The 25,850-nt window shown below is 36.7% G+C and overlaps 1 protein-coding gene across 7 annotated transcripts in view; it reads right to left on the bottom strand.

Annotated features, from left to right (window-relative positions):
- Positions 1–365: 365 nt before the first annotated feature.
- The window catches only part of TAFA2 (TAFA chemokine like family member 2), a 198,516-nt gene continuing 173,031 nt past the window's right edge, over positions 366–25,850 (bottom strand). For 3 of the 7 annotated variants that reach the window (XR_008974425.1, XR_008974427.1, XR_008974426.1), the window contains exons 4-7: positions 25,038–25,162; positions 11,098–11,216; positions 9,610–9,858; positions 366–2,544 (exon numbers count right to left, since the gene is read on the bottom strand). Coding sequence is in view for 1 of the 7 variants with exons in the window: in XM_057425583.1 (XP_057281566.1) it covers positions 2,533–2,544; positions 25,038–25,162 (137 nt within the window). In the remaining 6 variants the exon portion in view is untranslated. Of the gene's footprint in view, positions 2,545–9,609; positions 9,859–11,097; positions 11,217–11,826; positions 12,011–25,037; positions 25,163–25,850 lie in introns of those variants that run through there. The other 4 variants (XR_008974429.1, XR_008974430.1, XR_008974428.1 and 1 more) reach the window with 4 other exon arrangements.

The following is a 25,850-nucleotide window of genomic DNA, read 5'->3' as shown; positions in this document are numbered from 1 at the left end:
AAATTAACCTGAAATGTAACTTTTTCAGGAATGCTTACCATATTCTGTTGCTACAGAAATAATCTAAATGAGAATTTCTTGGGATCGTCATTTTGTGGAAAAAGAATAAAAATATCCACCTCTATTCAGTCTGGCCTGAAAGCAGCAGTAAGCCCACCAGAATTTCTTGTGACAATGCTAGAACAGTTGTGCTAGATATCCGTTTCCTTTGGAAAAAGACCTTTCAAAGTGGTAGGATATATTCCCAGCTTTACTGAAGAAACACAAAATTAAGATAACCCTTCAGATTCTTATGCACTGAAAAAGAATATTTTTTCCATGGGTAAACAGAATAGATCTCCAAAGCGCACATCCATAGGAAAAAATTCTATTTTATATTACAATTTTATTCACTTTCTATGAATATTCACAACACTAATCTACTTCAGATAATCTGTTTAGTATATTTGAAAATCCATTTATTTTCACTTATTGATATGCATGTGTTACACTTGTATATTATACAGTATTTTCATTGTTGGCTTAAGAACAAACAAAGAAAACAAATATTGAGAAGCATGATGGAGCTTTTCACCAAAGAGAGGCTATATTAGATTTTACAAAACAGCACATTTACATTTTGCACTGTCCCAGACAATCTCTTTAAACCACTGCCTTCTGTCCTGCACCTGTTAGCACAAATCCATACAGTATTAATCCATCCTAAAATACAGAGATAACTAGTTGCTGCTAGTTTATCATAATTAAATTTTAATCAGAAAAATATCTTTCCCTGCCAATTTTTTTATTATTTCTCAGCAGAATGATAGAATATACTTCTCAACTTTATTCCCAGCAGTCATTTATTTTATTTAAGCTCTCCTGTGCAATAATACAGCAGAGGTAATGAAATGGTTTTGGAACAGCAGGAGCTACTGTGATAGGCAGAGCACTCCAGGGTGTTCATCCATCATGGAACTTAATATATAACTACTTAGCAATGTCAATGGCTTGTGATGAGAAAATCATTTCCCTCTTTTTCTGAGAGTCTGGTAGCACACAGGACTTCTAAATAATCTCACCCTGTATATTTTTGACTGCCATTAAGTGCGTGTGGTTTTCATTTCAATGCACCAAAGTATACAGTCAGAACGCCCTCACCCTCTCCAGTCAGCATGCTTATGCAGTGTCACTAGATGGAATTGCCAAATTTCTGTTGTATCAATATTACAGATGGTACAATATACATTAAATGGAGTATAAAATTATACATTCTGTAATAACCTAGAAAAAAGCTTATAGATGCTTAAGGCCTTTAAATATTGAGGATTTTTTTTCTTTTTCATGTAACAGCACATCACTAAGTTCAAAAATTGCTCCTGAAACAAAAATAAAAACAGTAAATGTGATTTTGGCAAGGATCAGATCTGAATTGGATGACTGTAAGCAAGCAAAATACCCACAAACTGTAAATCTGAGAGGGCACTAGGACTTTTTTCCTTTATAGCAAACAGACTGAGCAGACATCTACATAAGCATCCAACAGTATTTAGGTTCAAGCAAGAGATTTTATTTCTTAATAAAAAATACCCCCAAAATTCTGAATGATTACCATCCAATTTCATAATTGCAAAACCCATTTACATCCCTGCCTACCTTTATAAAAAGGGATGAAATACTGCCACTGAACGCTTACCGTGAATTTCAATGAATTAAAGTTTGGGAAAGTAAAGTACATATCAGGAACACTCATCTCCTTCAAACTAAATGGAAATGTATATTTTAAAGTTATAAAATGCCTTATAATGGAAGTGGTAATTGAGTTTTGACCACCACTTTTTTAACCGCCAAAGAGCTGCAGTAGTTGATTAGCCTTAGGGAAACATGTCAGCCTGACTATACATTCTAATATGACTGATGTATTCAGATAACTATTACTTGTCAACAATAATTATTAACAATGGATATATATTTCCATTCCTATAACAAAAGCAACTTCAAGATGTTGAAACATGTAACTTTGAGAGCTCCAAGATTAGAATACAAATAAAAATGTCTAAAACTGTGCCATGCCAGAGGACAATTTCTGCAACAGAAATTTAATTAAAGCAGTGTGCAGTCCCATCAGCGATCTGAATGTGGACCAGGGAGCATTTTAGAGAGAAGGAACCAATACATTTTGGAGGTTGACTTCATCAAGATGAAAAGCCACTGGTCTGGAACGGAGAATCCAAAAGGTTGATGTTTTTCTGCACATTTTAAGTATCAACTCTTGTGATTACAGCTGCAAATTCCTCAGCAAGTGCAATTTTACCAGTGTACACAGTTCAATCAGTTGAAATCTTTGTGACACAGAAGTTCAGAATAACTTCCCAGTAGTTCTGATCTCAAGGCTGTTGCTGATTACAGGGCAGGTTCTCATTGAAACAATTGATTCTGAAGGATACACCCCAGCAGTATAAAATTTCACTTCAAGGATTGCCTGGAGGAATGAAATCCCTGTGTGTTGTATTTAATGTTATCAGCCTTGAGACTGACTTGATTTGTCTTTAGCTATCGGGTTACCTGTAAAGAAAAAGAAAATCAGAAAATCAAAACTGTACATACAGAATCTAATTCCGAAGTACTGGAATAATGAACAAATGAATAATTCCAAATGGTATTATATGGGATTGCTCCCCAACATAAATTCTGTCTTTATATGCTTTGCTGGAGTTGGACTTGACAAGATAAAACTGAAATGTGACATCGTTTAAAATAAGATTAAAAAAACTGAAGGTCACAAATTACCAACCCACAAATCTCAAAAGCATTGGTTTTAAGGAAAAAATGGTATTCTGTTAATATTTTTCAATGTTAGACCTTCTCTATGGGAACAACTATGCCTTTAAAATGTTAGCCATTGTGTATAACAGTGACTGATACTGGAGATGGGTTCTTCCATTCTTTGCATGCTACTTTAAAACACAGTCGTAGAATCATAGAATTGGTTAGGTTGGGAGAGACAACGTCCTGTTAAGCAAGCAATAAGCACTTAGTGAAGAAACAGGACAGAAATCATAAATAACTAAACAAGAGAGAGAGATCCTGTTATTCACAAGGTATAAAATAACTACCAAGGAGTTCACTTAGAGTGGTTTCACCCAACCTATCGTGAAACAAGTGTGGAACAGAAGGACCACAGAGAAAGAACATTCAACAAAGCATTTCACAGTAATTAAAATTTCCTTGTGTATAATTTGGATTTTAAATATTAAAAGAAAAAAATCTGTCATTTAAAAAAAAATAGCATAACTGAGGACTATTTCTGCTGTGTCACTGGATACAATTAATGATCACGTAACATTTTAGTATCAAACTGTGTCAGGGGACAACATCCCAAATGCTGAGGTGCAACCCATTGGAAAGGTCACAATAACACTTCATGACATCAAGGGGCATATGCTTTTAATTTTCTTCACAGAGAGAAGGGTCATGCTCCTTAACGATGAAACATTCTTTTGCCTTCAGCAAAACTGTTTGCATACAGCTCTTGTTGGCTCTGCAGAGCACAAACATAGAGCAGAATATTAAAAGGACTGTTCAAGGAGCTCGTAACTTTGGCTTGCCTTCACCAAGTTGATTCTAGGAGCTGTACTTAAGAAGGCAATAATAAAATTGTGTTTTGTGAGTTTTATGAAACCCGGTTTTATTTATTACACTGCTCTTAATTTGTTTTGCTCTTGTTCTTGGAAACAGCCTCATGTAGCCACTTCTATAGTGAAAGATTGTTTGAAAAAATAATGAAGAATTAATTAAAAAATCAGGCAACATATTTCTATGCCCTGCACCAAAGCTCAAAGAGCTGACACAGCATCTTGCTGTTATTTATATTTTGTTTTCCTGTAATAAGCTGGAATTCTACTCATGGACTCAAGTGCCACTGAGCTACATGTAAACTATGCATCTTCTGATCCTATCCGCAGGTGGATTTTTATTAACTTCACTTGAGAGATACTTGTCTCTCTCTATATAGATATATCCATAAAAAACCTGTGGTAAATCAACTGATGCAAAGACAGATCAAAGGTGTGAGACTCCCAAAGAAGCTGTGTAAATGCAGGGTCAAAGCTTCTTATACTCTTCCAGAGAAGACCAAAACCAAGGCAGAATCAGAGGACAGTTTCCTCAGAGGCACAACTGGACAGGCACAGTCATTGGAATTCAGCTGGATTCTCGATTTTGTCTACGTACCCACAGAGTAGATATTTGCTATTAAAAAGAGAGGGTGCCAGCTGACTTCAGGTTGACCATGAACCAGCAATCTGCCTCTCAACAAAGAAGGCTAATGGTATCGCAGGCTGCATTATACAGTGTACTGTCACCAAGTCAAGGGAGGTGGCCCTTCACCTTTGCTCAGTATTGGTAATGCCGCACCTGCAGTAGTGTGTCCAGTTTGGGCTCCCCAGTACAAGGGAAACATAGAGCTACTGGAGAGAGTCCAGTAAAGGTCCATTAAAGAAAATAAAGGGGCTGGAGCATCTTCATATGAGGAATGGCTGAGACAGCTGGAAATGTTCAGCCTGTAGAAGAGGAGGCTCAGAGGGGGATCTCAGAAGTGTGCACAAATACCTGAAGGGAGGTGCAAGGAAGATGAAGCCAGGGTCTTTTCAATTGATACTCAGTGACAGGGCAATAGGCAATGAGCACAAATTGAAAGACAGGGGTTTCCCTGTCAGGAAACACTTTTGAGGGTGACATTTCCCTCTAACAGGTTGCCAAGGAAGGTCATAGAGCTTCCTTTCTTGGAGATATTCAAAAGCCATCTGGACGCAGCCCTGGGCAACTGGGTCTAGGCAGCTCTGCTTGAGCAGGGGAGTGGACTTTCAGAAGTCCCTTCCAATCTCAACCATTCTGTGATTTATTATTTCTGTTACATCCGGCTCTGCCATAGCATAGGCTAAGGTGATAAACTGTGGCTAGCAAGAAGCAGTATTTTCACACATGGCTGCTCAGTTATATGTCTGTTTGGAAGTGCAAATGTGCTCTCTTCAGTCACAAAAAGACTCAGTCAAATCATAATCTGTAGGCCTATCTACTCCACTTCCCGCCCCAGCTCTACAACTGTGTGGTAAAAATGTCCCTATAAAAGCAACATACACTGTCACATGGAATAAATAGGTGATATAAAGGAGAAAACAAATCAGATATCCATTCAAATCTCTGCTCTGTAACAGGTGGCTAATCATATACAAAGGTCATGTTGTTTATACAGACTGCACAGGAAGTCAAGCTGCATATTTCTAGTTTTTACAGTTGCATGATTGGAGGGTTTAACTACTTGCCAGAATTTTTTTTTAACTATTTGCCAGAATTTTCATTATTCTGCTTGCCCTCTTTTTACTTTTCCTTTTCCTTTTCATTAGTTTTTCTTTTTCCCCGTTAACTTCCAGGTCACAAAATGCTCCTTTGAGTAACACACACAGTGATCCACATTTGCCTCTAAGAAGGTAATACTTCTTATGTTATGTGCTAGCCCAGACCAGACATTAACATAAATGGAGGTCATATACATACATATTAGGGAAAGAATGGATCTCTCAAATGCTAAAGGCCGTTTCATAAAGAAGCCATGAAATTTTAGATAATACGTAGTTTGTATTCCCAGAAATGCTTAATTTTGGGTATAGCAAAAGCTGTTTGGTTTGAGTGGCTTGGAAGCAACGTATTGTGACAAAGGTTTTTATAGGAAAAGGGGGACTGATGTATGTGTCTGATCTTTAAAATCCTAAGAGAACAGTAACATGCTAAATATGTGCAAATCAAGTCTAATAAATTTTTCAGTTAATAATTAAAATGTGTGGAAAATTAACTTTGCTGCTGTTTAACAATACAAATGAAAAAAAAGGACATAAAACCTTTAGCATCCTAGGTGTTGATTTGAATTCATTTGTTCATTCTTGGAACATAATTACTCCCTTTATGCTAGTGTGTTTTTTCACATGGTTGTTATATCATAAATACAATGCATTAGACTTTCTTCACTTTCTTGTACTACATATGCAATAAAAGTATAATTGCTCCACAGCTGCAGACTTTTTAATTTAAATTAGTGAGTGGCTGCTGTAAATTCTCTGTAATTGTATGTGAACTCACTTGTTTTATTTTAAAACAACAATATATAATTAAATGCAACTGAAGTTTTCCTTCTGCCCACTAAATATTTGAAACAGGTTCAGTCTTTGGGTAGAACGTTTTTGCCAGGGCAAAAAGAATGGATTCCCAAGAAAAATCCAGCCTGATACTTTTACTCAAGATTTCCTTCTGCCTTAGAAGAAAGGAGAAAAATCAAGACTATAGAATGTAAAGATTGTCTGAGTGAATATTCCCTGAACAGTAAATTACTTTTCCCTACTTTCAGGTACCTACATGTGAAAATTACAGGATCCCAATCAGGTATAGTACAAATCATCTGTTTCTTCAGAAAAAAAAATATATCACTAATTATTGGCTAACTACAGAATAGTTTATACATGCAAAGGAGGCACATACATAAACAATTAGTATTTAATATTGTAAGAATAAAATAGGTGGCAATATATGGTATATTAAAATAAACATGTACTGGAACATTTCATAACGTAATTTTGTACATCACAATTTCTTTCAATGGCAGCTCTTTCAATTTTTTTCTGTGTTTATCATAAACCATACACAAAATCCATATTAAAAACAGACTGTTGAGTTTGCCAGGTCAAACATTTGAAAGTGAGCAACTTGCCTTTCTTCAGGTGCTCTTGCAACTTCAAATCTGTGTCTTTTCCATTGTGCAAACAAGAGAACTTGGTGGGGAAGGACTGTTGGAAGGGAGCCTATTATATTGTTGCCAGGACTGTGTATTAATGCAAGTAAAAAAAGGGCAAATTTTTAAGAGTGCCTCTTCCTTCCACAGATAATTCAGCAGCATGATGGACCCTTCGTTCTAGGTTTTCCCCAAAGAAAGAGAAAGACCTTAATACTGGGGGGTTTCTTTTCAATTAGAACTGTTCCATCAACTGTACAGGACTCTGTGTGTGGTCATAACTTGTGTGTCATCTAAGCATACTCAAGAATCATCAAAGCTTTTTTTTTTCTTTGGCAAACCCTGACCTAAGTGGAATTTCATGAGACAAAGAAAAGCTCTCTTGTCACCCCTGCCATTCTTCTGTAAAATATTGAAGGTCTGTGGGAAACAAAACAGTGTGGGGATTTCTAGAAAAAATCACAAGGATCTCACAAATGTATTTAATTACCATCATGAGGAAAGCTAAATACAGAGAATGTCACAAGAATGCTTTAAATAAATGCTTGAAGAAAGAGGCATAAGAAATGGCTTGAAGAAATGCCTAGGTATGGATTGTCCTTCAAGACACTAAGATGAGAAAGAGATCTTGTACCAAGACAGCCTTTAGTTGTATTCGGTATACATTTCCATCCATTTCATTTCCTTATTTTTATATTCTTTCTTATACTGAACAGAAAGAGACTACAAAAAAAATTATTAATAAAACATGGTCAGCAATTTCTGGTTTGTTTGGGTTTTTTTTTTAGCAAACCTTTCCTAATGAGGAATGGTTTCCTAATGAGGAATAGACCTGAAGAAGGCTGTATCAGTTGTATTTTTCATCCTATAAGTAACTTTGTTTTGGCATTGAATAACTAACATGAATATTACAATGCAGAAAACAGAAGGCCCCATACAACCAGAAACAAACATCTGCCAATGCATTTTTTTCCTCTTATGCCTTCTGCAACGGAAGTTGAGGTTAGAAATGAAACTTTTGAACAGATGGAAGCGTGCTATTTCCTGGAACTTCAGAATCCAGACAACATGTTTTGCTGCACACTATCATTCATATGTGGCTTATGAAAGCAAATAACAGTTTGCATTGCCACTTGTGCATGTTTATTCACTGAAACAGTTCAACTTGCAAGCTTGGAAGATGCTTCTCATCTATTAATACTACCTTGTACCAGTGATAATCAAAAGTACTTTGCAAACATTGACAGAGGACAGGCTCAGAATTTCCTCAAAGCTTGAGAATTCTGTAATTTGTTTTCTAAAGAAGTGGGGAAACTGAACAAAAGACCTGTTAATGAGCCTTTTTTCCAAGAGGGCTCCTATATGCATACACACCTCATGGTAGATAGGTTTGGATTTGGGTGAATGTGATATTTAGTTAGAATCACAGAATACCATAAGCATGCTAGATAACTAAGTTTCTGGGGGCACAAGAAACCTTTTCAAAAGTAGGAAAAATGTTAAGGTGATTCAAGGGTATGCTTGATAAAGTAACTGCAGCAGAGAACTGCGAGTTAGGAAATAGTCCCTTGTTTCAGTATCACAGACCACTGTTTGACTTAGGCTAATGACAAAAGGCAAAATTTGAGTGATTTGTCAGCAGTTTGGAAAACAGGCATTCAGTGATAACTGTATGGACCTATTTACCTTCAGAGGTTACATATTGATAGATTTTTTTTTCAAGTCTCCAAATCTTTTATTCCTACTCATAAAACTTTTTCACTACCTAGCTTTTGATAACAAGACTCAAGAGCCTGACATTTTTGCCTTAACTTTATTTTCGGCACCGCAGTATAAAAAGCGTTAGTTTAACCATGTTCCCAAGCCTGTAATGGAGCAATTTACAATTCTAGATCCTCAAGTCTATCCTTTGGTAAACATCTCTACCTCCTTTTATTAATCAAACAGAACATTCCCCAGCACACCTAAAGGTCTCCAATGTTTCCCAGTGTCTGATAACCACCAGAGTTAAGTTTTTAATTCTTTCCTACTTTTATTACACTGTGACTAATCAGAATTGCATTTGTGAAAATTCTTGTTCTATTTTCCGTTAAAAAGAAACAAACACGTTGAAAACTCATTTCACACAATGCCATTTCAAGTATAATCCTGTATTTCTTGTTTCCTCATTGCTCTTAATGATATCAGCAGATTTTTGGTTATAAAGTGAAGACCTTGATAATCAGTGTTAAAATTTTTAATTAAAATTTAAAGGCTTTGGAAATCTTTCACTTGTAAATTGAGTTTTCCGCTTGTTCCAAATAAGATTAGGACTGGAAAAATAGGTAAAGGAAATATACTTTGGAACATGGTATACGTTCCTGAAAATGGCAGTTCTTTATCTGAAACATGGTTTTGAGATCAGTCAACACCTACCAATCTTAGGAATATAGTGGAAATACCCCCTTTTCAGCTTCTTATGAGTTTTCAGTAATTCCATATGGCGTGCTGAGCTTTCAACTACAAAACAACACCTAACTCCATGTACCAAGACATACTTCCTTTCTAAGTGCTGCTCTCTTCCCCAAAGCATCTGTTGCTTTCCTATGACAGTGAAAGACTTAAGTTCATCAACTGGCTCTACCTTTGAAGGGAAAGTGAGGAAAGACATTTTAAGGCTCCCAGAAGCATCTGACTGACAAACTGAGGCTGCTTAGGAGAGCAGTGCAGTCTCTCCAACCACCCTCCTGAAGCTCTGCCCAAATAAATCACAATTCCTGGGCATCTAAACAAAAGAACTAAAGAACTACAATGAGAAGTAAGGTACAACAATTCCTATTAGTACTGTGTAAACCTGTATTTGTACACACCTGCTGCTCTGTGAGTAATAAACCAGGGCTGGAACACATTTTCTGGAGTGGTCTGACTCTTTATTCCTCAACGAACGTTCTGGCCCTTCCTTAGAATCCAACCAAGACTAGGATTCATCACAACTAGTGCTCCAACGTGGAGCCAGAATATTTTGTGTGTGTGGAAAAAAACAAAAATTGTCATCAGGCACAGCAGAAACCTCCTTTCTCTACTTCTCCATTCGGACTTGAGCAGTTTTACACGTTTGCCTAAGAAACAAACACATGTCAAGTACTACAGTGTTATGGAATTAGTTACAGAAGACAAAACTGGAATAGATGGAATTTTCTTTAACTTACAAGGGAAAGTACAAGATGAGGGGAAAAAAACATTTCAGAATCAGAGCAACTTCTCTTAGCAAAAGAGCACGGCCTCAAAAACACCCGCAAGCAATAACAGTAACCCCAAAGGAAAAGGTTTAAAAGTAATCAAAATCAAACTCATTGATTTTTCACCAAAACACAATAGAAACTGATAGATAACACTCATTTTTGCAAGTATGGCAGTAATCTTCAACTGTGATAAAACAGTAATTAAAAAGTTCTTTGAAAATAAGTCCATGGATAGACCTGTAGTATAGAAAAGAGCCATGAACTCAGAATACGATTCCTTGCAAATGAAAGGTTTGAGTGTGTTCTTCCCATGTATTTTTTAAGTAAAAACAAAACAAAAATACTAAAAAATAAACAAACAAACAAAACAAAAGCACAAGAAAGTTTGAAGTTTGAAAAAAGTGATCATTTTGAAAACTCTACTTACAGTCATTTCTATGGTTCATAGGTTACAAGAAAAAACATAAACCAACAGATGACACATTTCAAAAGACAATATTCAATTCAGACAGCTAGTTCCTTATCTAGACATTTGAGGTATTTTTTGGACCTGATGATAATGATTGCTTTCAAAAAGGGTTGCACAGCACCTCAAGAGATCACGTAATTTATTTAAATAATGCTTACAAAAAGATTACCATTTTCCTTTTGTTTTTCCTTTAGGCTTTTCAACTTAAATGTCATGCTGCAGATCATTAGAAATATACATCACAAGATTAAACTCACAATTTTGATAACTTGTAGCTTTAATAAAATCTCTACACATTTAAATACTATGAAGCAAGTTAATATGGTTCTGTATTCATAGTTCTTTGAACTTGATAGTTTACAAAATAAACTCAATTGATACAACTCACTGGGACAATAACCATAGTGTATATCTGATGATGAAATATGAGTTATGTCAAAGCTAAATCTAATTCATCAGCCTTTTGAATGTACTTCATTATTATTCTTTTCTAAAAGGTAATGCCACTACAATGCTCATACCTAAACTTTCTCAATATTGCTATACCAGAGAGTGGACATTAAGTTTATGGTAGAATTGTTTTAACTTAACGAAATTTTTCATCTGCAGACAACAGTTTTATATTAAAAGAAGACTTAAAGATAAACCTTATTTTACTTTCTGTAACAGATAATAACTGTAGCAATTCAGACAAGGATATATCCTCTTGAGGTTTTTGTGGTGATCACAACTCCATAGTGGGACTGCAGCATGGCGGCATAAAAGACTGCAAGACAATTAATTAAATAAATGTAATTTTCTTCTCTTTTACACCACTGATTCCATCTAGTCATCTCAAACGGGAACTAAAAACAACCTCCTTCCTTGTTACAGATGAGGAAACTGAAGCATAATAAAGAGTCATGCTACCCTTCCAACTGTGAGAAAGTAAATGGAGAAGGAGGAATAGGAATAGAGTCCTTCTGTCTTTGGCTTTATCTGACCTCACTTATATAAAGAAAAGCCTACTGTTGTTCTTGACTGGAAAACAAAACCTGTAGCAAGCAGATATCTGTGTTCAATGTTCTAAAAATGTAAAAGCTACAAAAACAACAAAAAAAAATAATTCCCAAGCGTTATTTTAAAACTAGGCTGAGGTTTTAAATTCCCAAATAGATACAATGGATTTCCATTTTTAATTCATTTTCCCAAGAAATTTGTAAGATTGAACTTCAAATTGTCCTCACTAAAAAAAAATCAAGTACTCTAAATTCATCATATCTGCTTTCTTTTTTTTCTTCATATGTTTATGGTATGTTATTTTTTCTGGGATTTTGAGTGGAGAGTAACAAGCCATTTGGAAGAGACCAAAATAGAAATGGAAATTATTTCCTTACCTGTAATTTTATCTTCTCTATGAGGGTACCTGCTGCTCTGTTAGTGCAGTACTGATGTGTTTTCTGCCTTTGTCCCAAGCTTCAGTGATTCCTCTGGTGATTTTTCCCCCACTTGCTTACCAGCTTCCACTGCTGGCATTTTGAGGTAGTGCACTCACATTTGGCTCCAGGAATACTGCCACAGCTGAGGGAATATAAGACAACTAAAAAACAAGTTAGAAAACAGCAGAGCAATATCCAGGCAGGAAAAAAAAATGTTTAAAACCAATGAATCAGTTATCAACTTGGAAACCTTTGATCATTTTCCTCTCTCTTTGCATCCATTTAGAATCTCCACTTGAAGAAAAGGCTTTCTCAGGCATGAAGAAATTTTAGCCAAAGTCATGGGTGCAGACAGAGTAGTGGGTACCTATTCAGAGAATATAAAATTAAGTGAATTTAATTTTAACTTTCTCCAGTATGAGTACCCATCACGCCAGCACTCTAATACAGATGAGAAACTGAAGAAATCTGGCAGATCTGGAGGATGTCAGAAAAACCCTGTCACCCTCTCTCAAGTCTTAATAGAATTGGGAAAAGGAAGATGCAAGCGCTTTCCATGTAAAAGTTGTCATAGATGAACAATTAGAAGGATTTCCCATTGCCTAGGGAAAAATGCAAAAAAGTCTGGATCACTGAGAAGTAGTCAAGATCACGGTTGTTGATTCCCAACTAACAATTGTAGTCGTCTAGGTCCTCGGAGATTAAGAAGGGAAAAAAGCAGCTAGTACTGTCAATTTCATACGTAGATAAATTGAACACAAAACAGATTGCAGATCAACAATCCATGCTTGTACTTGCGTGTAGACGATAAAATTTCCCTGTTATTCTCTTGCATTTTTTACATGTAATGGTCATAAACTCCTGTAGGATTCTTGAAAGAAGATAGCACAACAATTTGGTGCTAATTCCAGAAAATCATGACTGGTGTTTTCACTGGCATTTGCCACAGGCTCATGACAAAGTGATGCATACTATTGGCATCATTCCTGAATGGATTAGAAATGTCATCTTCCTTGAGTATTATGGACAATCCAGGTGAAAGTTACAATTTCCTATAATTCCTCTCTACTGGGGATCATCTTCATGATGAGTTTTTGAACTTCAGAGCACACAGAAAAAATGTATCTTGAAATGCGATGAAGAATGTGCTTTGCTATTCAATTTAATTTGTCTTCCTTAAAGAACCTGGCCAGTTGTCTTCATACCTTCATCTCCTCATTATCTTTTGACTAATAGGTGAGCCAAGACAAGGTAAGTATGACTGAACTGGAGTAGATAATTACATTTAGACACTGGTATTCTAAAATCTCAAGTAATGAAGGAAAAACCAAAAGGCTCTGAAGAGGTTGTTACCTTCAAATTTCAGGAATGTAAGTACCAGTGATTTGCTTTAAAGTCAACAGAGAGGAAAAGGACTCTGGTAATTTCTTTAATAACCATCCAAAAGAAATTTGCTTTGCAAATAAGCAGCTTCAAATTTGCCAAGTTGCATTCTAGGAGAAAGTATTCTGTTCCTTTTTTGTATCCTGAATATATTGAACAATAATTATTGACAATTGGAATTAGAGCAGTGCCTTGAAGAGTATAAATTTACTATGTTTTGTTTTCCAAGGTAACTCTGGGGAGATGGCAAAGAGGCAGGACAGAGAGACCTCAGAATTCTAGAAGAAAAAGTACTCTGTGGTTTTGCCTGAATTAACACCACCACAAGCAGAGGTAGTCTTTTGTTCTTCTTCTGGCAGAGACATGTTCCTGAGCCACAGGGCTTAAATTAAAGATGGAGGAATAAGCTGAAGCGCTGGTTGGAGTCAGTAATATTTTCTGGCATTCTTGAACCTGAAGAGGCAAAGCAGGTTTGGACCTCTTAAAATATGCAGCTCCATTAAAATTCTCAGATCTTCTCTTGCTGCTGAGTTTGTAGATACATGTTGATAGACACAATCCATCATTTCCTTCAGATCATATCCGTCTTCATAAACTGAAGACACACTTTGGTTCAGTTCTGGTTTTAGAGGTCTTGCCAGTATAATTCTACAGGTCAAACCATACAATTACATCATCGTGAATTGCAGATTTTGTAGCTTCACTCAGAATCTCCACTTCAGAGCTCGGTGAAATTTCTTACTGCAGATGTGGAAGTCAAGACGGTAAGATATGAGAAGGAACCAACTGTGTATGCTAAAAATGCAGTAGAGGAAAGCTCAAAATCCATTTTATAGAAGATATAAAGTCCTTTGAAGCCTTTTTTCCATACAAAGCTGTAGTGTATTACCTAAGATTAATCTGATGTTCACCAAGGTGGAAGGAGTAAACTACAAGATATGAAAAAAAATTAACAACTTGAAAATTCTTATGCAAATTAACTTTGTATTGGTCCTTTTTTTTTTAATTTAATCCTAGACATCACTCTTCCCCTTATTCTTAGCTGAAATACTTCTTTCTTTTTTTTTCATTTTGAACAGTTCTCAGAGCAGGACTATCTTCGTTAGTCTTATGGAGAAATAAGATTTGCAACCATGCTCATTTTGCTCTGCAAGGGAATAGTATCTGAGTAATCTCAGGTATTTGAAAGATGTTCATTCCTCCAGCGGTGACTGTGCATAATGCTCTGTATGACTGACTTTCTCTGCTTGATATTGATCATTATCCATTTCCTTCCTTCCCTCTTAGAGAGCAGAAAAGCAGTGCTGTGACAGGATGGTTATTCCGAAGTTTTCTATAAACAGTCCTAATGAGTAAGGAAATGTTTCAAGAAAACTATGGGACTTTGGAGAATTGAAAGTACTGCCTTTTGAAGAGTCGGGTTGCACTTTTCTGTGTATGAGTTCTGCAACTAAGCAGTGATACACAGTTTGTGAAGCCTGTGCCAAATACTCAGGGAAAGAAGCAAGAGTTCTGCCTGCACCTATTTAAGTAGTAGGTAATGTAAGGTTTCGGAACACTCCAGTCCCTCTGAGCTGAAATGTATCATTTCTGACTTGCATAAATGATCCAAAGAAGCCCTTGCAGGCTGCAAAGGAGGTGAGACAAGGAAGAAGCACCAGTTTTAGAGCATGCCAGCATGACTCACATGAAACCGGCATTTGAATATCATCTTCCTATATGGTAATTCGTGGGGTAGGTAGTAGAAGCTGACAGATTTTCTAGGAAAACTAAAACCCACTTCTAGATATTCAGAGCTCTTCTTGCACAGCTGTGAAAGGGCAAAGTCACTGGCAGAATGGAGCTGCAAATGAGAGTGGAAACATCTTTGATTTTGGTATCAGGTCTTTGCCACTTTGTGGAGAAAACAAGTAATTTACATATAGCCTTCAAAACTCATTCTCGTTTTCCACCAAAGAGGCAGAAAATTATTCTTCAGACATGAGGTCAATAGCTCAAATGTGCCAGCAAGGGAAAAATCGGGGGAAAAAGAAAATAAAAATAAATCACAAGTTGAGTCTTTTGGGACAAAGGCAGAAAAACTCTTGGCTGGTCTCATGGAGTGGAGGATTCCCATGTGGAAGAAAGTGATGCTTACAAAAATCACTGATTAGTTAATTAATGACATGCAACTGAAATCCATTTGTATTTTTATTCAAATATTGCAGATTTTTTTTCCTTTGATTTCAGAGTAATTCTGTCAATTTTCAGGTTCTGCAGAAGCTAAAATGATGCTTTACAATGGATCTAGCTGCAGTCCCACCTCAGGAAAAACTATTCCCTCATAAAAATGTATAAACTACATCACATATTACTAACACTCTGTGAGTGTGATGAAGGGATTGTAAAATACTTCATTTCTCATGATTTGTACAATGTGTCTACACACACACACAAAAAAATCAGAATAACCCTTCTGAATAACTAGGGACAAGATTCAGTGTATTCACAAAAAGATGCAGCAAGGGATTGAAAATTGCAAACCTTCTAGGCAAAAGCTGCTAATAAAAATATAAAATACTACTCTGATATTAAAAATTTTCTTTCAAGTACTGCATTAACAGGTTCCTTCTTTCCAAAAGAGCTGTACCTATGCAATGTTACCTTTAACCCATCCTCTCTTTTTGTCCTGGTTTCAGCTGTAACAGTTATTTTTAAGCCTTCCTAGTAGTTGGTGCAGTGCTGTGTTTCATCTTTAGTCTGAGAACAATGCTGATAACACACTGGTGTTTTAGCTGTTGCTGAGCAGCACTTACCCTGATCAAAGACTTTTCAGTCTCATGTTCTGTCAGTGAGGAGGGGCACAAGAAGCTTATAGGGAGCAGAGACAGGACACCTGACCCAAAGTAGCCAAAGGGGTATTCCATACCACAGCACGTCATGCCCAGTATTGGGGAAGTTACCCAGAAGGGACCAATTGCTGCTCGGGTCCAGCTGGGTATCAGTCAACAGGTGGTGAGTAATGGCCTTGCTCATCACTTGTGTTTATTGGAGGTTTTTTTTCCCTTTCCCCTGTTAGTTTTATGTTCTGTTCACTTGTTATTTCCTTTCTCATTATTATTAGTAGTGGTAGCAGCAGTATATTGTACTTCAGTTATTAAACTGTTCTTATCTCAACCCAAGGGGTTTACCTTCTTTCGATTCTTCTACCCATCCTGCCTGGAGGGGAGAAGGAGGAGATAGAGCAAATGACTGTGTGGTGCTGAGTTACCATCTGGGCTTAAACCACGACACTTTTGACGTTTCTCACTTTCAGTTTTTAATATCAGTATCCATCAGTATCCATAGGACTCAGAAAAGAACCAAACAAAATCTGAGACTGAAGATGTCTTGGGTGTTGAATGTTTGAATTATCTTCATTGACCCAACAAGTTTTACTGACCTTTAAGACTATGACTTTGCTTATAACATTTCACATCACACACTTACTCCTTCAATCCTTTAGACCATAACTTGTGTTTTGTGTATATTTTTAAGTACATTCTTTGTGGTAGTAGTATGACTTGTTTATACTTCTGTGACCTACAAATGATCACCATCAAGCTATAGGTCTGAACTTTTGTCAAATGTAGATTTGCAACAGGAACCTTTTCATAAGATGGAACTGGGCTCACTAATTTCACATTAAAGAAGCAAATTTGGCATTAAAAGTGGCAGGTATTATAAAGAATATTGGCAAATTGCACAAGGCTGATTACTGATGATTCCTTGCAACATGTGTTGGCTGGACTACTATTTTTAGCAAAATGTCCAAGTGTCCTAAAGGATTTGAATGTAGGTGCCTTACAAAAAATACAGAGCTTCAGTATGAAAAAATTGTGATGCTAGATCAAAATAATAATTAATGACTAATATGAAAAGTTAACTTGACCTCAGAAAATGTCATCCTATTTCCATTACCAATTCACTTGCCCTCTGAAACTTGTATGTGTTTTTAAGAAAATGTGTACATAATACTTATGGCTATTTTAATGACAGACAGATACAATGGTCTGTGAGTTAGCAATGAGAAACATGCTGAGACAGCTGCAAGTTTCTCCTAGTAAAAGATTAGCCAAAGGCATGGAAAGAGAACCATAGTTACTCAGAGGCTGTCATAAGTGCAATCACTCTTTTTCATGGGTAGTATTTTGCTACAGTCTATGTACCTACTTATATTGCAATCACATTCTTTTTATGAACCACAACGCCTTGCTAGTCACTGTATATATGTGTATTATTCCTATAAATCTTTATGTGAAATTAAGGTGAGGCATCTATAAACAAAGTAGTTGTATAGTGAGGTTGTTTTTTAATGTATTCATACAGCCCCTGAAATAATATTAGGCGAAGCACTTCTTACCATTATTTACTATTGACACATGGCAGATCATTGATTTATCCTGTAAGTATTTCATATCACACAGTGTCAAAGCAAAAGCCAAATTCTTTCATGTGATGAAAGTTAGTATCAGTTTTACAGTGAAAAATATGCCATGTGAGAAATACATTGCCTTATTAGTACTGACTGACCACAACCACCATATGTCTGGCCTATCGGAAACATCCTAGAATAACCTATGTACAATATTTATATGATGAATTTCTGCTTTTTCTAATTATGTATCATTACTACTGCCAGTTTAAAAGCCTGGAGGAGGAAGAGGAATAAATACATGAGGTGAGTGAAGAGGCTACCACAATATCAATATTTCTTTTCAACCTTGGCAGAAAAAACAGCAATACTTGTTCCATATTTTCCCCTCTGCTGCTGCTTAAAGAGCCTACACATCTGTTGCTCATGCGGAGAAGAGAGATCAACAACTAATGTAGCTGCACTGTTTACACTGATGTCAGGCTCAGTTACAAGAAAAATGCCATTTTCTTCTCATATCCAGGGACACATTTTAGCTCTCTTGTATTATGTTGTCTTACTCAAGCGGTGCTTATGACAGTACTGGTGCTAGTTGAGTCACAACTAATGCTGCCTCCCAATACCAAGAATCTCAGTAGCCCACTACAAAACATTACTATGTAAAGGTAGCTAACAGAGCTCAAGCCTTGTACCAGAAAGGCTATGAACAGCATAATTTATAAATTGAAATATAAACAAAATTATTGCCTCTCCTTTAAGCAGCTGTAACTAATTTAGAAACAATCCAGCACCTGCAAGTGAGAAAGAGTAGGCAGTGTAAAAATGTAAGCAGTATTTATAGGTAGCAACAGAACTGCATTGATTCAGAGTAGCAGAACGCACATACTGAACACCATTTGGCTCCATATGCAGGCAGTTGGTGTGTTTGGATGGTACATTTTCTCGTCTTCCAAGGATGTTATTCAATTTTTAGTTTCTTTTAAACTCTGGATGCCATAATGTTAAATTAGATTAAATGGAATATTACAAATATCTGACTTCAGGCTCTTTCCAATATTGTTTTGGAATGCAGATAAACACTCTCATTATGGATTTCTCTCCATCCTGGCAATATTTTTGTTCTTTTCACACTAGTTGTCTATCTCTGGTATTGATCTGGATAGCAGATTTGGATTTGGAATGTAGATAAATATACTCAATATGGATTTAGTTTTGGCCCGGTAGTATTTCTTTTTTATTTCTTTCTGTCCTTGTAATATTTACTTTATCCTTTTATTTTTTTCCCCCCAGTACTCTATTTCTAATATTGTTTTGGCATACAGTTACATAGTAATATATTAGATATCGATTTCTTTCTGTTCTGCAGTGTGCTTTTCCCCACATATTGAAAATAATAGCCAGTTTTCAGAGTGGCAATCGTAGTTGCTTCTGCCTCTTATAAAATTGTGGGTGTTCAGCTATTCCAGAAGCCAGATGCTCATTTCCAAAAGATGGTCTTTTATGACTCATCAGAAAAGAATACTTTCACTAGTTCATAGGAAAATATTGTTCATTTTCACCTTCTAGAGATTTTCAGAGGTTGATAATCAATGCCTGTTACGCATTATACCTGATGGTTTTGGTTCTTTTGTATTATTAATATAAGCATTATTAGTAGCATCATACTTACAAGTCAGTTCTAGAGCACATATACTGGTTACCAATTTTTGCTGAATAATAGATACAGGTCATCCTGTTTATCATAGTATGATTCATACTATCTTCATGAGTCTATCTTCATAGACTCATGAAGACTATGTAGTCTTCACAGCTCATAGCTGTGCATCTTCAGAACATGAATATATTTTAAACTTGTCTTATATTGCATTTGATAGTCATCATAATCCAAAGAAGCTTCCCAAACTGACAGAGAATGAAGGGGGTTCTTTGCTTATCTTACTACTGAAGACCACACTGTAGAGTATCTTTCTATTCAACATTCTATCTGAGCCACCATCTTCCTATTCAACGTTAAGTACCTCAGTGCTGGGTGGTAAGCTAATCATCACAGCTTTCCTTTAGAGTTACCAGGGAGACAAAAGCACCTCCAGAAGATAATTAATCTGATTTATTTTAGGACAAACTGAATAGCCCTCTGAAATTGAACAATTTGCTCCAACACTAAAAAGATACCCTAGAGCTCAGGCTTGTCACATCACTCTAGAAGAGTCCTAACTCACTCAAAGTCCCATAAAGTCCACTCCACATATTGTAAGTAGTACTTCGTGTTAAACTATGCCTCATTCCGCAAGCAGTTCTACCAAATCAAACTAAAAGCTTAAGGACAGGGTACTATTTCATTACTGCAATGGTTCAAAGCTGCACTAGGGTAGGTTTAGATTAGACATTAGGAAGCACCTCCTTACCCAGAGGGTTGTCAAACACTGGAACAGAATTCCTAGAAAGATGGTCAACGCCCCAAGCCTGACAGTGTTTAAGAGGCATTTGGACAATGCACTTACTAACATGCTTTAACTTGGTCAGCCCTGAACTGGTCAGGCAGTTGAACCAGATGATCGTGGTAGGTCCTTTCCAACTGAAACAAACTGCTCTGTTCAATTCTACTCTATTCTATTTCACTTGAAAAATATCAATGGGTATTTCTCTACATCTTCATAAAATGCCAGCTGAGGGACACTTCCCCACTCCAGTGCACACTTTTTCAGTCATGTCAGAGCTCCAGGATCTCAAGATGAGACCCAGGATGCACCACTTCACCCGTGTTCCTATAATCTAGTTTCTGTAGGAAAGACACAAGCTTATGGGCTGCCCAGGAGCCATGACATGCTCTAAGCTAGTCCCAGGATGGATGCCTGGGAAACACGGCCCCCCGGAGACATTGCAGAATGCACTTTCATGCAGATCACATGCAGCTTCTGTTGCTCTTACTCAAAGGTAGCCTCTTTTACAAGTAAAGCCTGGCATCTGGATTTGCCCTCCAAAAACCCCTATCCAGAGACCTTCTGTGTGGAATACACACTATAACGGACAGAAATACAAAAATTCTTTCTCCACAGCTCTTATCTGACTGCAAAATGTTGACATCTAGTCTTTCTAAAGGGCTCCTTTGTTTAATACAAAGACTTAGCATTTTTTTAATCTCATTGTCAATTTTATATGTAATGCTTCTATATTTTGTAGTTTTCAACTGATGGTAAAATTCCTCTGGTTTAAACAGAAATTTTCCTCATTTTGCAAAAAGGAAAGGAAACACAGCCAAGACTGTGGCCAGCTTCTTTTTCAATAAAAATAATTAGAAAAAGGTTGTAAGAAGAAAAAATATATTAAAAGTTAATAAATTAATAGTTCTTTGTATTTTCCCCTTTTTAATATTTTTTGTTATCATTTAGATAGGGCAGCATGGTCAAATGTTTATGTTTATTTATCAAATTATTGCAGCCAACCGTATAGAAAAAATTCAATTGCTTCCTCTCACAACAGTTTCTCAGTCTAGAGAATGCCACAATGTGCCTGGTAAATTGCACCTATGCACATAAGCATTTCATAATTGTCCTCAGGTGTTCCTGAACATCCTGTTTTGCTGTGGTATAATGCTCAGGAACACAAACACTCATTTCTTTATTTGAAGTAAAAATAATTTTGGTTTTAGTTAAATTATCATTGCCTTTTTCCTCCTACCCCCTCTTGCAGGCTACATAGACTCAAAAGAGTCAATTCTAAAACATCACAAGTTAACTTGGTACTCAGCTTATTCAGTCTTATTATATTCCTTTTCCATGGTTAACTCTTAATGTCAGCCCTCTCCCTTTAATATGCAGACAAATTAGGAAAAACAGTTTAATCCTTCCATAATATTTGGGTTTACATGCTGATGGTAAATAATTTCCACCTGAGTTTTCTTAACGTTTGAATTCTGAGTACCATAGCATTCATGCTATTTCTAATTCATTATTCATGCATTACCTTATGAGATCCCCATATCTGAACAAAGTGCAAAATATCAAGTAGACCACATTTTTAAAAACCAATTTGTTTTCTCTCATTATTCACTTGACTGTTTTGCTTAGTGACTGATACCACACGTATTAAGAATTTGGTATCATCATTTTTTACAATAGTGTGGTTAAATATGCTTACAGAGGTGGACAAGCAAAAAACCTCCTACCTCCACTGGTTTTATCTCTAATATAATGCTTAATTAATAACAGCCCAAGATGTGGAAATGTAGGTGCTGCTTTTGAACTTGGTATCCTGTAGAAGACAGGATAGTACTTCAGCGGTTAATTGGGTTACTTTTGCTGCACATGAAGGATGCAAACTTACAGAAAATGCTTGGAGCTGAATATAGACTTTCTTAGATCTTTCAGTAAATTCTTCACAAGGCTCTTCTGCAATATACTTGCATCACCAAAGCTGTTCAGTTCCTTTTGTTTCTTTATGCTTTTACATTATACACGATAATAACATATGGGGTATTTCATTTGAAAATCAGAAACTTATTATTCGTTACTTCTTAATACTGACTCTCTGTACAGTTCTTTTCATTTTTCTCAAAAAAAAAAAAGTGGTTTTGAAACCACAGAGCACTTTAGAGTTTTTCCTCTTACATATATAGACTTTGGGGAGCAGAAATAGGAGCTACAAAAATATTGTACTTACTACATGTTAGGGAAAAGTAGCTGTTTTTTTATAATATGCTATTCTCTTAACACAAAGAAGCACTCACATTTCCAACAGCAATCTATATTTTTCTGGGCACCTGAATTATGTCTGTTAAAATCTGGAAAAACCTGGAAAGACAGAAACCTTCATTCACCTGCTACCTGGTTTCAACAGCTTAGACCAACTTTTAGTCATAAATTTGAATTCCAGTTTGCTATTGTCTCAAAAGAGCTTTGCAGCTGTGTGGGAAATGAACAAAGAAAGGCACAACGTACAGTATCTGGACATACAAGAAAGCAGGACAAATACTGGGGATTTTAAGTCAATTAGTTTTTTCCTTTTAGTGGGTGGTAGGACTGCAAGCAGGTTATGGTAGCCATTGTACTGCATCAGCACGTATGATGGCCGATAGAGAAAAGGTCTGGCTATTTCTTAGCATCACTCCTAAAGATGCATGAGATGAGTCCTGAGGATTGCTGCCACCCATGGAGGACAAGAAAAGTCCAACTCCTGAAAAAAGCCAGACCTTCTGTGGATTTCTCACATCCTTACAGCGGACAGAACTTTGTAACCTTGACCAATACAGAAAAACATATCTTCTGACAAAATGTTAGGAAGAAATCTCCTCAAGGTGATTTTAATTGGTGTTTCCCCCTTTTTTGACCTCTTTTATCCTATGCAAATGTAATGCAGACACAAATTTTTACTTACTCCTTGTCAAATGCTCACAATATATGTAAAATGGCATGCATTCTTTAACAGTAATAGTGCCATGTAATACTAGCCAGGAAAAGTTTCAAAGCACACACACATTATTTTTTTCTATTTCTATTTTTAAGTTCTATCTAGATTTTTTGTTTATATTATGCATGTGCACACATGCAAAGTATGTACAAAGTTAAGTGTGGGCAGCATTCAAGCAAGGTTAACTTCAGAAGAAACACATCTGAGAAAGGATTCAGGAGTGGAACTGTGTATCAAACATTTAGGAAGTATCCTTCCTTCAAAGAATGTCAAAATGATTTAAAGACTTGTACATGCAGAATATGAGACGTAGAGCTCTCTGTGGAATAGAAGGAATATAATCCATTCAGTACACACTACATTTCACTACAACCAAAATGTACCAGAAATTTAGTGCCTCTGCAAGAAAGACTGCAATAAAACAACATGGACACACAAACACTTGCATAGGGTAAATATCACACTAGCTAATTATGGCCTGACACTGCAAACAATTACTAAATACTTAAAAACAAAACCAGTCATCAGTATGTGTGATGGGGTGCAGGTGTTCATGCTTACACACACCTGTGTATGTCTTCAGAGCGCATTTTAATCTGTTCTATGTTGATGAAGAACTCTGCTGACTCTATATGAGCCGGCTTCAGTGTGCGCTCGCAGCCCAGAAAACCAACCTTACCCTGGGCTGCATCAAAAGGAGAATGACCAGAAGAAGGTGATCCTGCCCCTCTAACTCTGCTCTTATGAGACCTCCCCTGGAGTACTGTGTGCAGTTCTGGTGTCCTCAACATAAAAAGGACATGGAACTGTTGGAACAAGTCCAGAGGAGGGGCATGAGGATGATCAGGGACTGGAGCACCTCCTGTATGAAGACAGGCTGAGAAAGTTGGGGCTGTTCAGCCTGGAGAAGAGAAGGCTGCGTGGGGACCTCATAGCAGCCTTCCGGTATCTGAAGGGGGCCTAAAGGGATGCTGGGGAGGGACTCTTCGTTAGGGACTGTAGTGGTAGGACAAGGGGTAACGGGTTAAAACTTAAATAGTGGAAGTTTAGATTGAGTATAAGGAAGAAGTTCTTTACTGTGAGGGAAGTGAGGCACTGGAATGGGTTGCCCAGGGAAGTTGTGAATGCTTCATCCCTGGCAGTGTTCAAGGCCAGGTTGGAGAGAGCGTTAGGTGACATGGTTTAGTGGGAGGTGTCCTTGCCCATGGTGGGGGGGGGGGGGGGGGGTTGGAACTAGATGACCTTAAGGTCATTTCCAACCCTAACTAGTCTATGATTCTATGCTTCTATAGAGATACAACACCACAGTTTTAGGAAGTTTGAGTTCTTAATGCTTATCTGAAGAATTTGTAATTCTCCTGTTTCTCTTACCCATTAAAAAGCAGAGATGACAGCACCTTTGTTTTCAGGCATTGTATATGGTGTATGTTACATGTATTTCTGATAATGTAGTTTTGAACTGATAATATAAAATGTGTCAAATGGAGGAAAGGAACTGTCAAAATTTTAAATCCGAGTCATACAAGACAGAAGGAACCAGAAGATCATGCTGTAGTGATGCACCAAATACTTACCATATTCAGAAGCTTCTATATAGAAACATGGTAAATCAATGTTATTGATAAAAATGCACTTGTTTGCTATACTGTGAATGAAGAGTTAGCAAGGTGTATAGACTTTGTTCAACTGCTTTCAAAGATAAATGCATATCATATTATAACACATTTGATCATTACTGGTAGTTGAAGAAGGAGTCAAATCTACTGTCTCCTCTGCTTACCTGAGAAGGTCTGGCACACTGCTTACCATGGTCAAGCAATTGCAAAGTAGGCTGAGAAAAGTGCGCAGGACCAGGAAGTCCAATCCCAGTATGACTCTTCCCACACTTCTTTAGTCTTCTCAACTCATGTCTTCTTTGTGCACCAAATTTCCTGTGCACTTTGTTTTTTAACTTGTTGGTAACATGTCAGGTTGGTATCATACCTACCCTAGTTGTTTTCACTTTATTCCCAGATGAACAGCTCCATCCCTTACGATCTGGAAGAACTTTACATTCCTCCCCTTCAAGACATGGTTGCATGTGGCACCACCATTTCTGCTCCACTATTGAAGCTACAAGAAAGGAAAACAGACACAACTGCATGTTGTTGAAATGAACACTTTAACGTCATTGTGTTGCAACATTTATTTTTCAGGAAAATGTTAGAAATGTATTGACTAACAGCTAGTTTGTGATTTTTCAGCCAAGTCAGACTCTTCACAAGAAATTAGGTCTCAATTTGCACAAGGTGCTATGTGCTTTGAAGTCAATCTCTTTACTATGTTTCTCTTTCTAATTTAGTGCAGTTCAGGAACTAATTTCAAAGCAATTTTTTTTCAGCCCTCATTTTTATTTGTTCAGTCAGATTCAAAATTTGAAGTGCAATCTCTTCTTTTGAGTTGCTGTATTTTGCCTGATCTACTATATAGTCTAGCATAGCCTTATTAAAATTATTCCCCAATGATGACATATTTACAGCTTCTCTGACAGCCAGCAACACATCAACCATAAAGATATCATGTAATGAGTGAATCCATCCTGCTGAAAATTCAGCTACTATATTCCCAAATAAAGCATATGAGCCTATGCCAGATTTGTTAAGAAAACATTAATACTGCACTGTGAATAGGAAAAATAGCATTGGTCTAAAAAGACTAAAAACCAGAACTGTTCTCTGTTTGTTTGCTTGTTTGTTCCTCTATAATAAAAATAAATATATAAATAAAATGTAAGACACATGAAAATTATATGCTCATATAG

Source organism: Pezoporus wallicus, unplaced genomic scaffold (assembly GCF_028554395.1).
Source record: "Pezoporus wallicus isolate ANWC-B61680 ecotype Strahan unplaced genomic scaffold, APGP_CSIRO_Pwel_v1 contig_4722, whole genome shotgun sequence".
Lineage (NCBI taxonomy): Eukaryota > Metazoa > Chordata > Aves > Psittaciformes > Psittacidae > Pezoporus > Pezoporus wallicus.
This window is presented reverse-complemented; position numbering and strand designations above follow the sequence as displayed.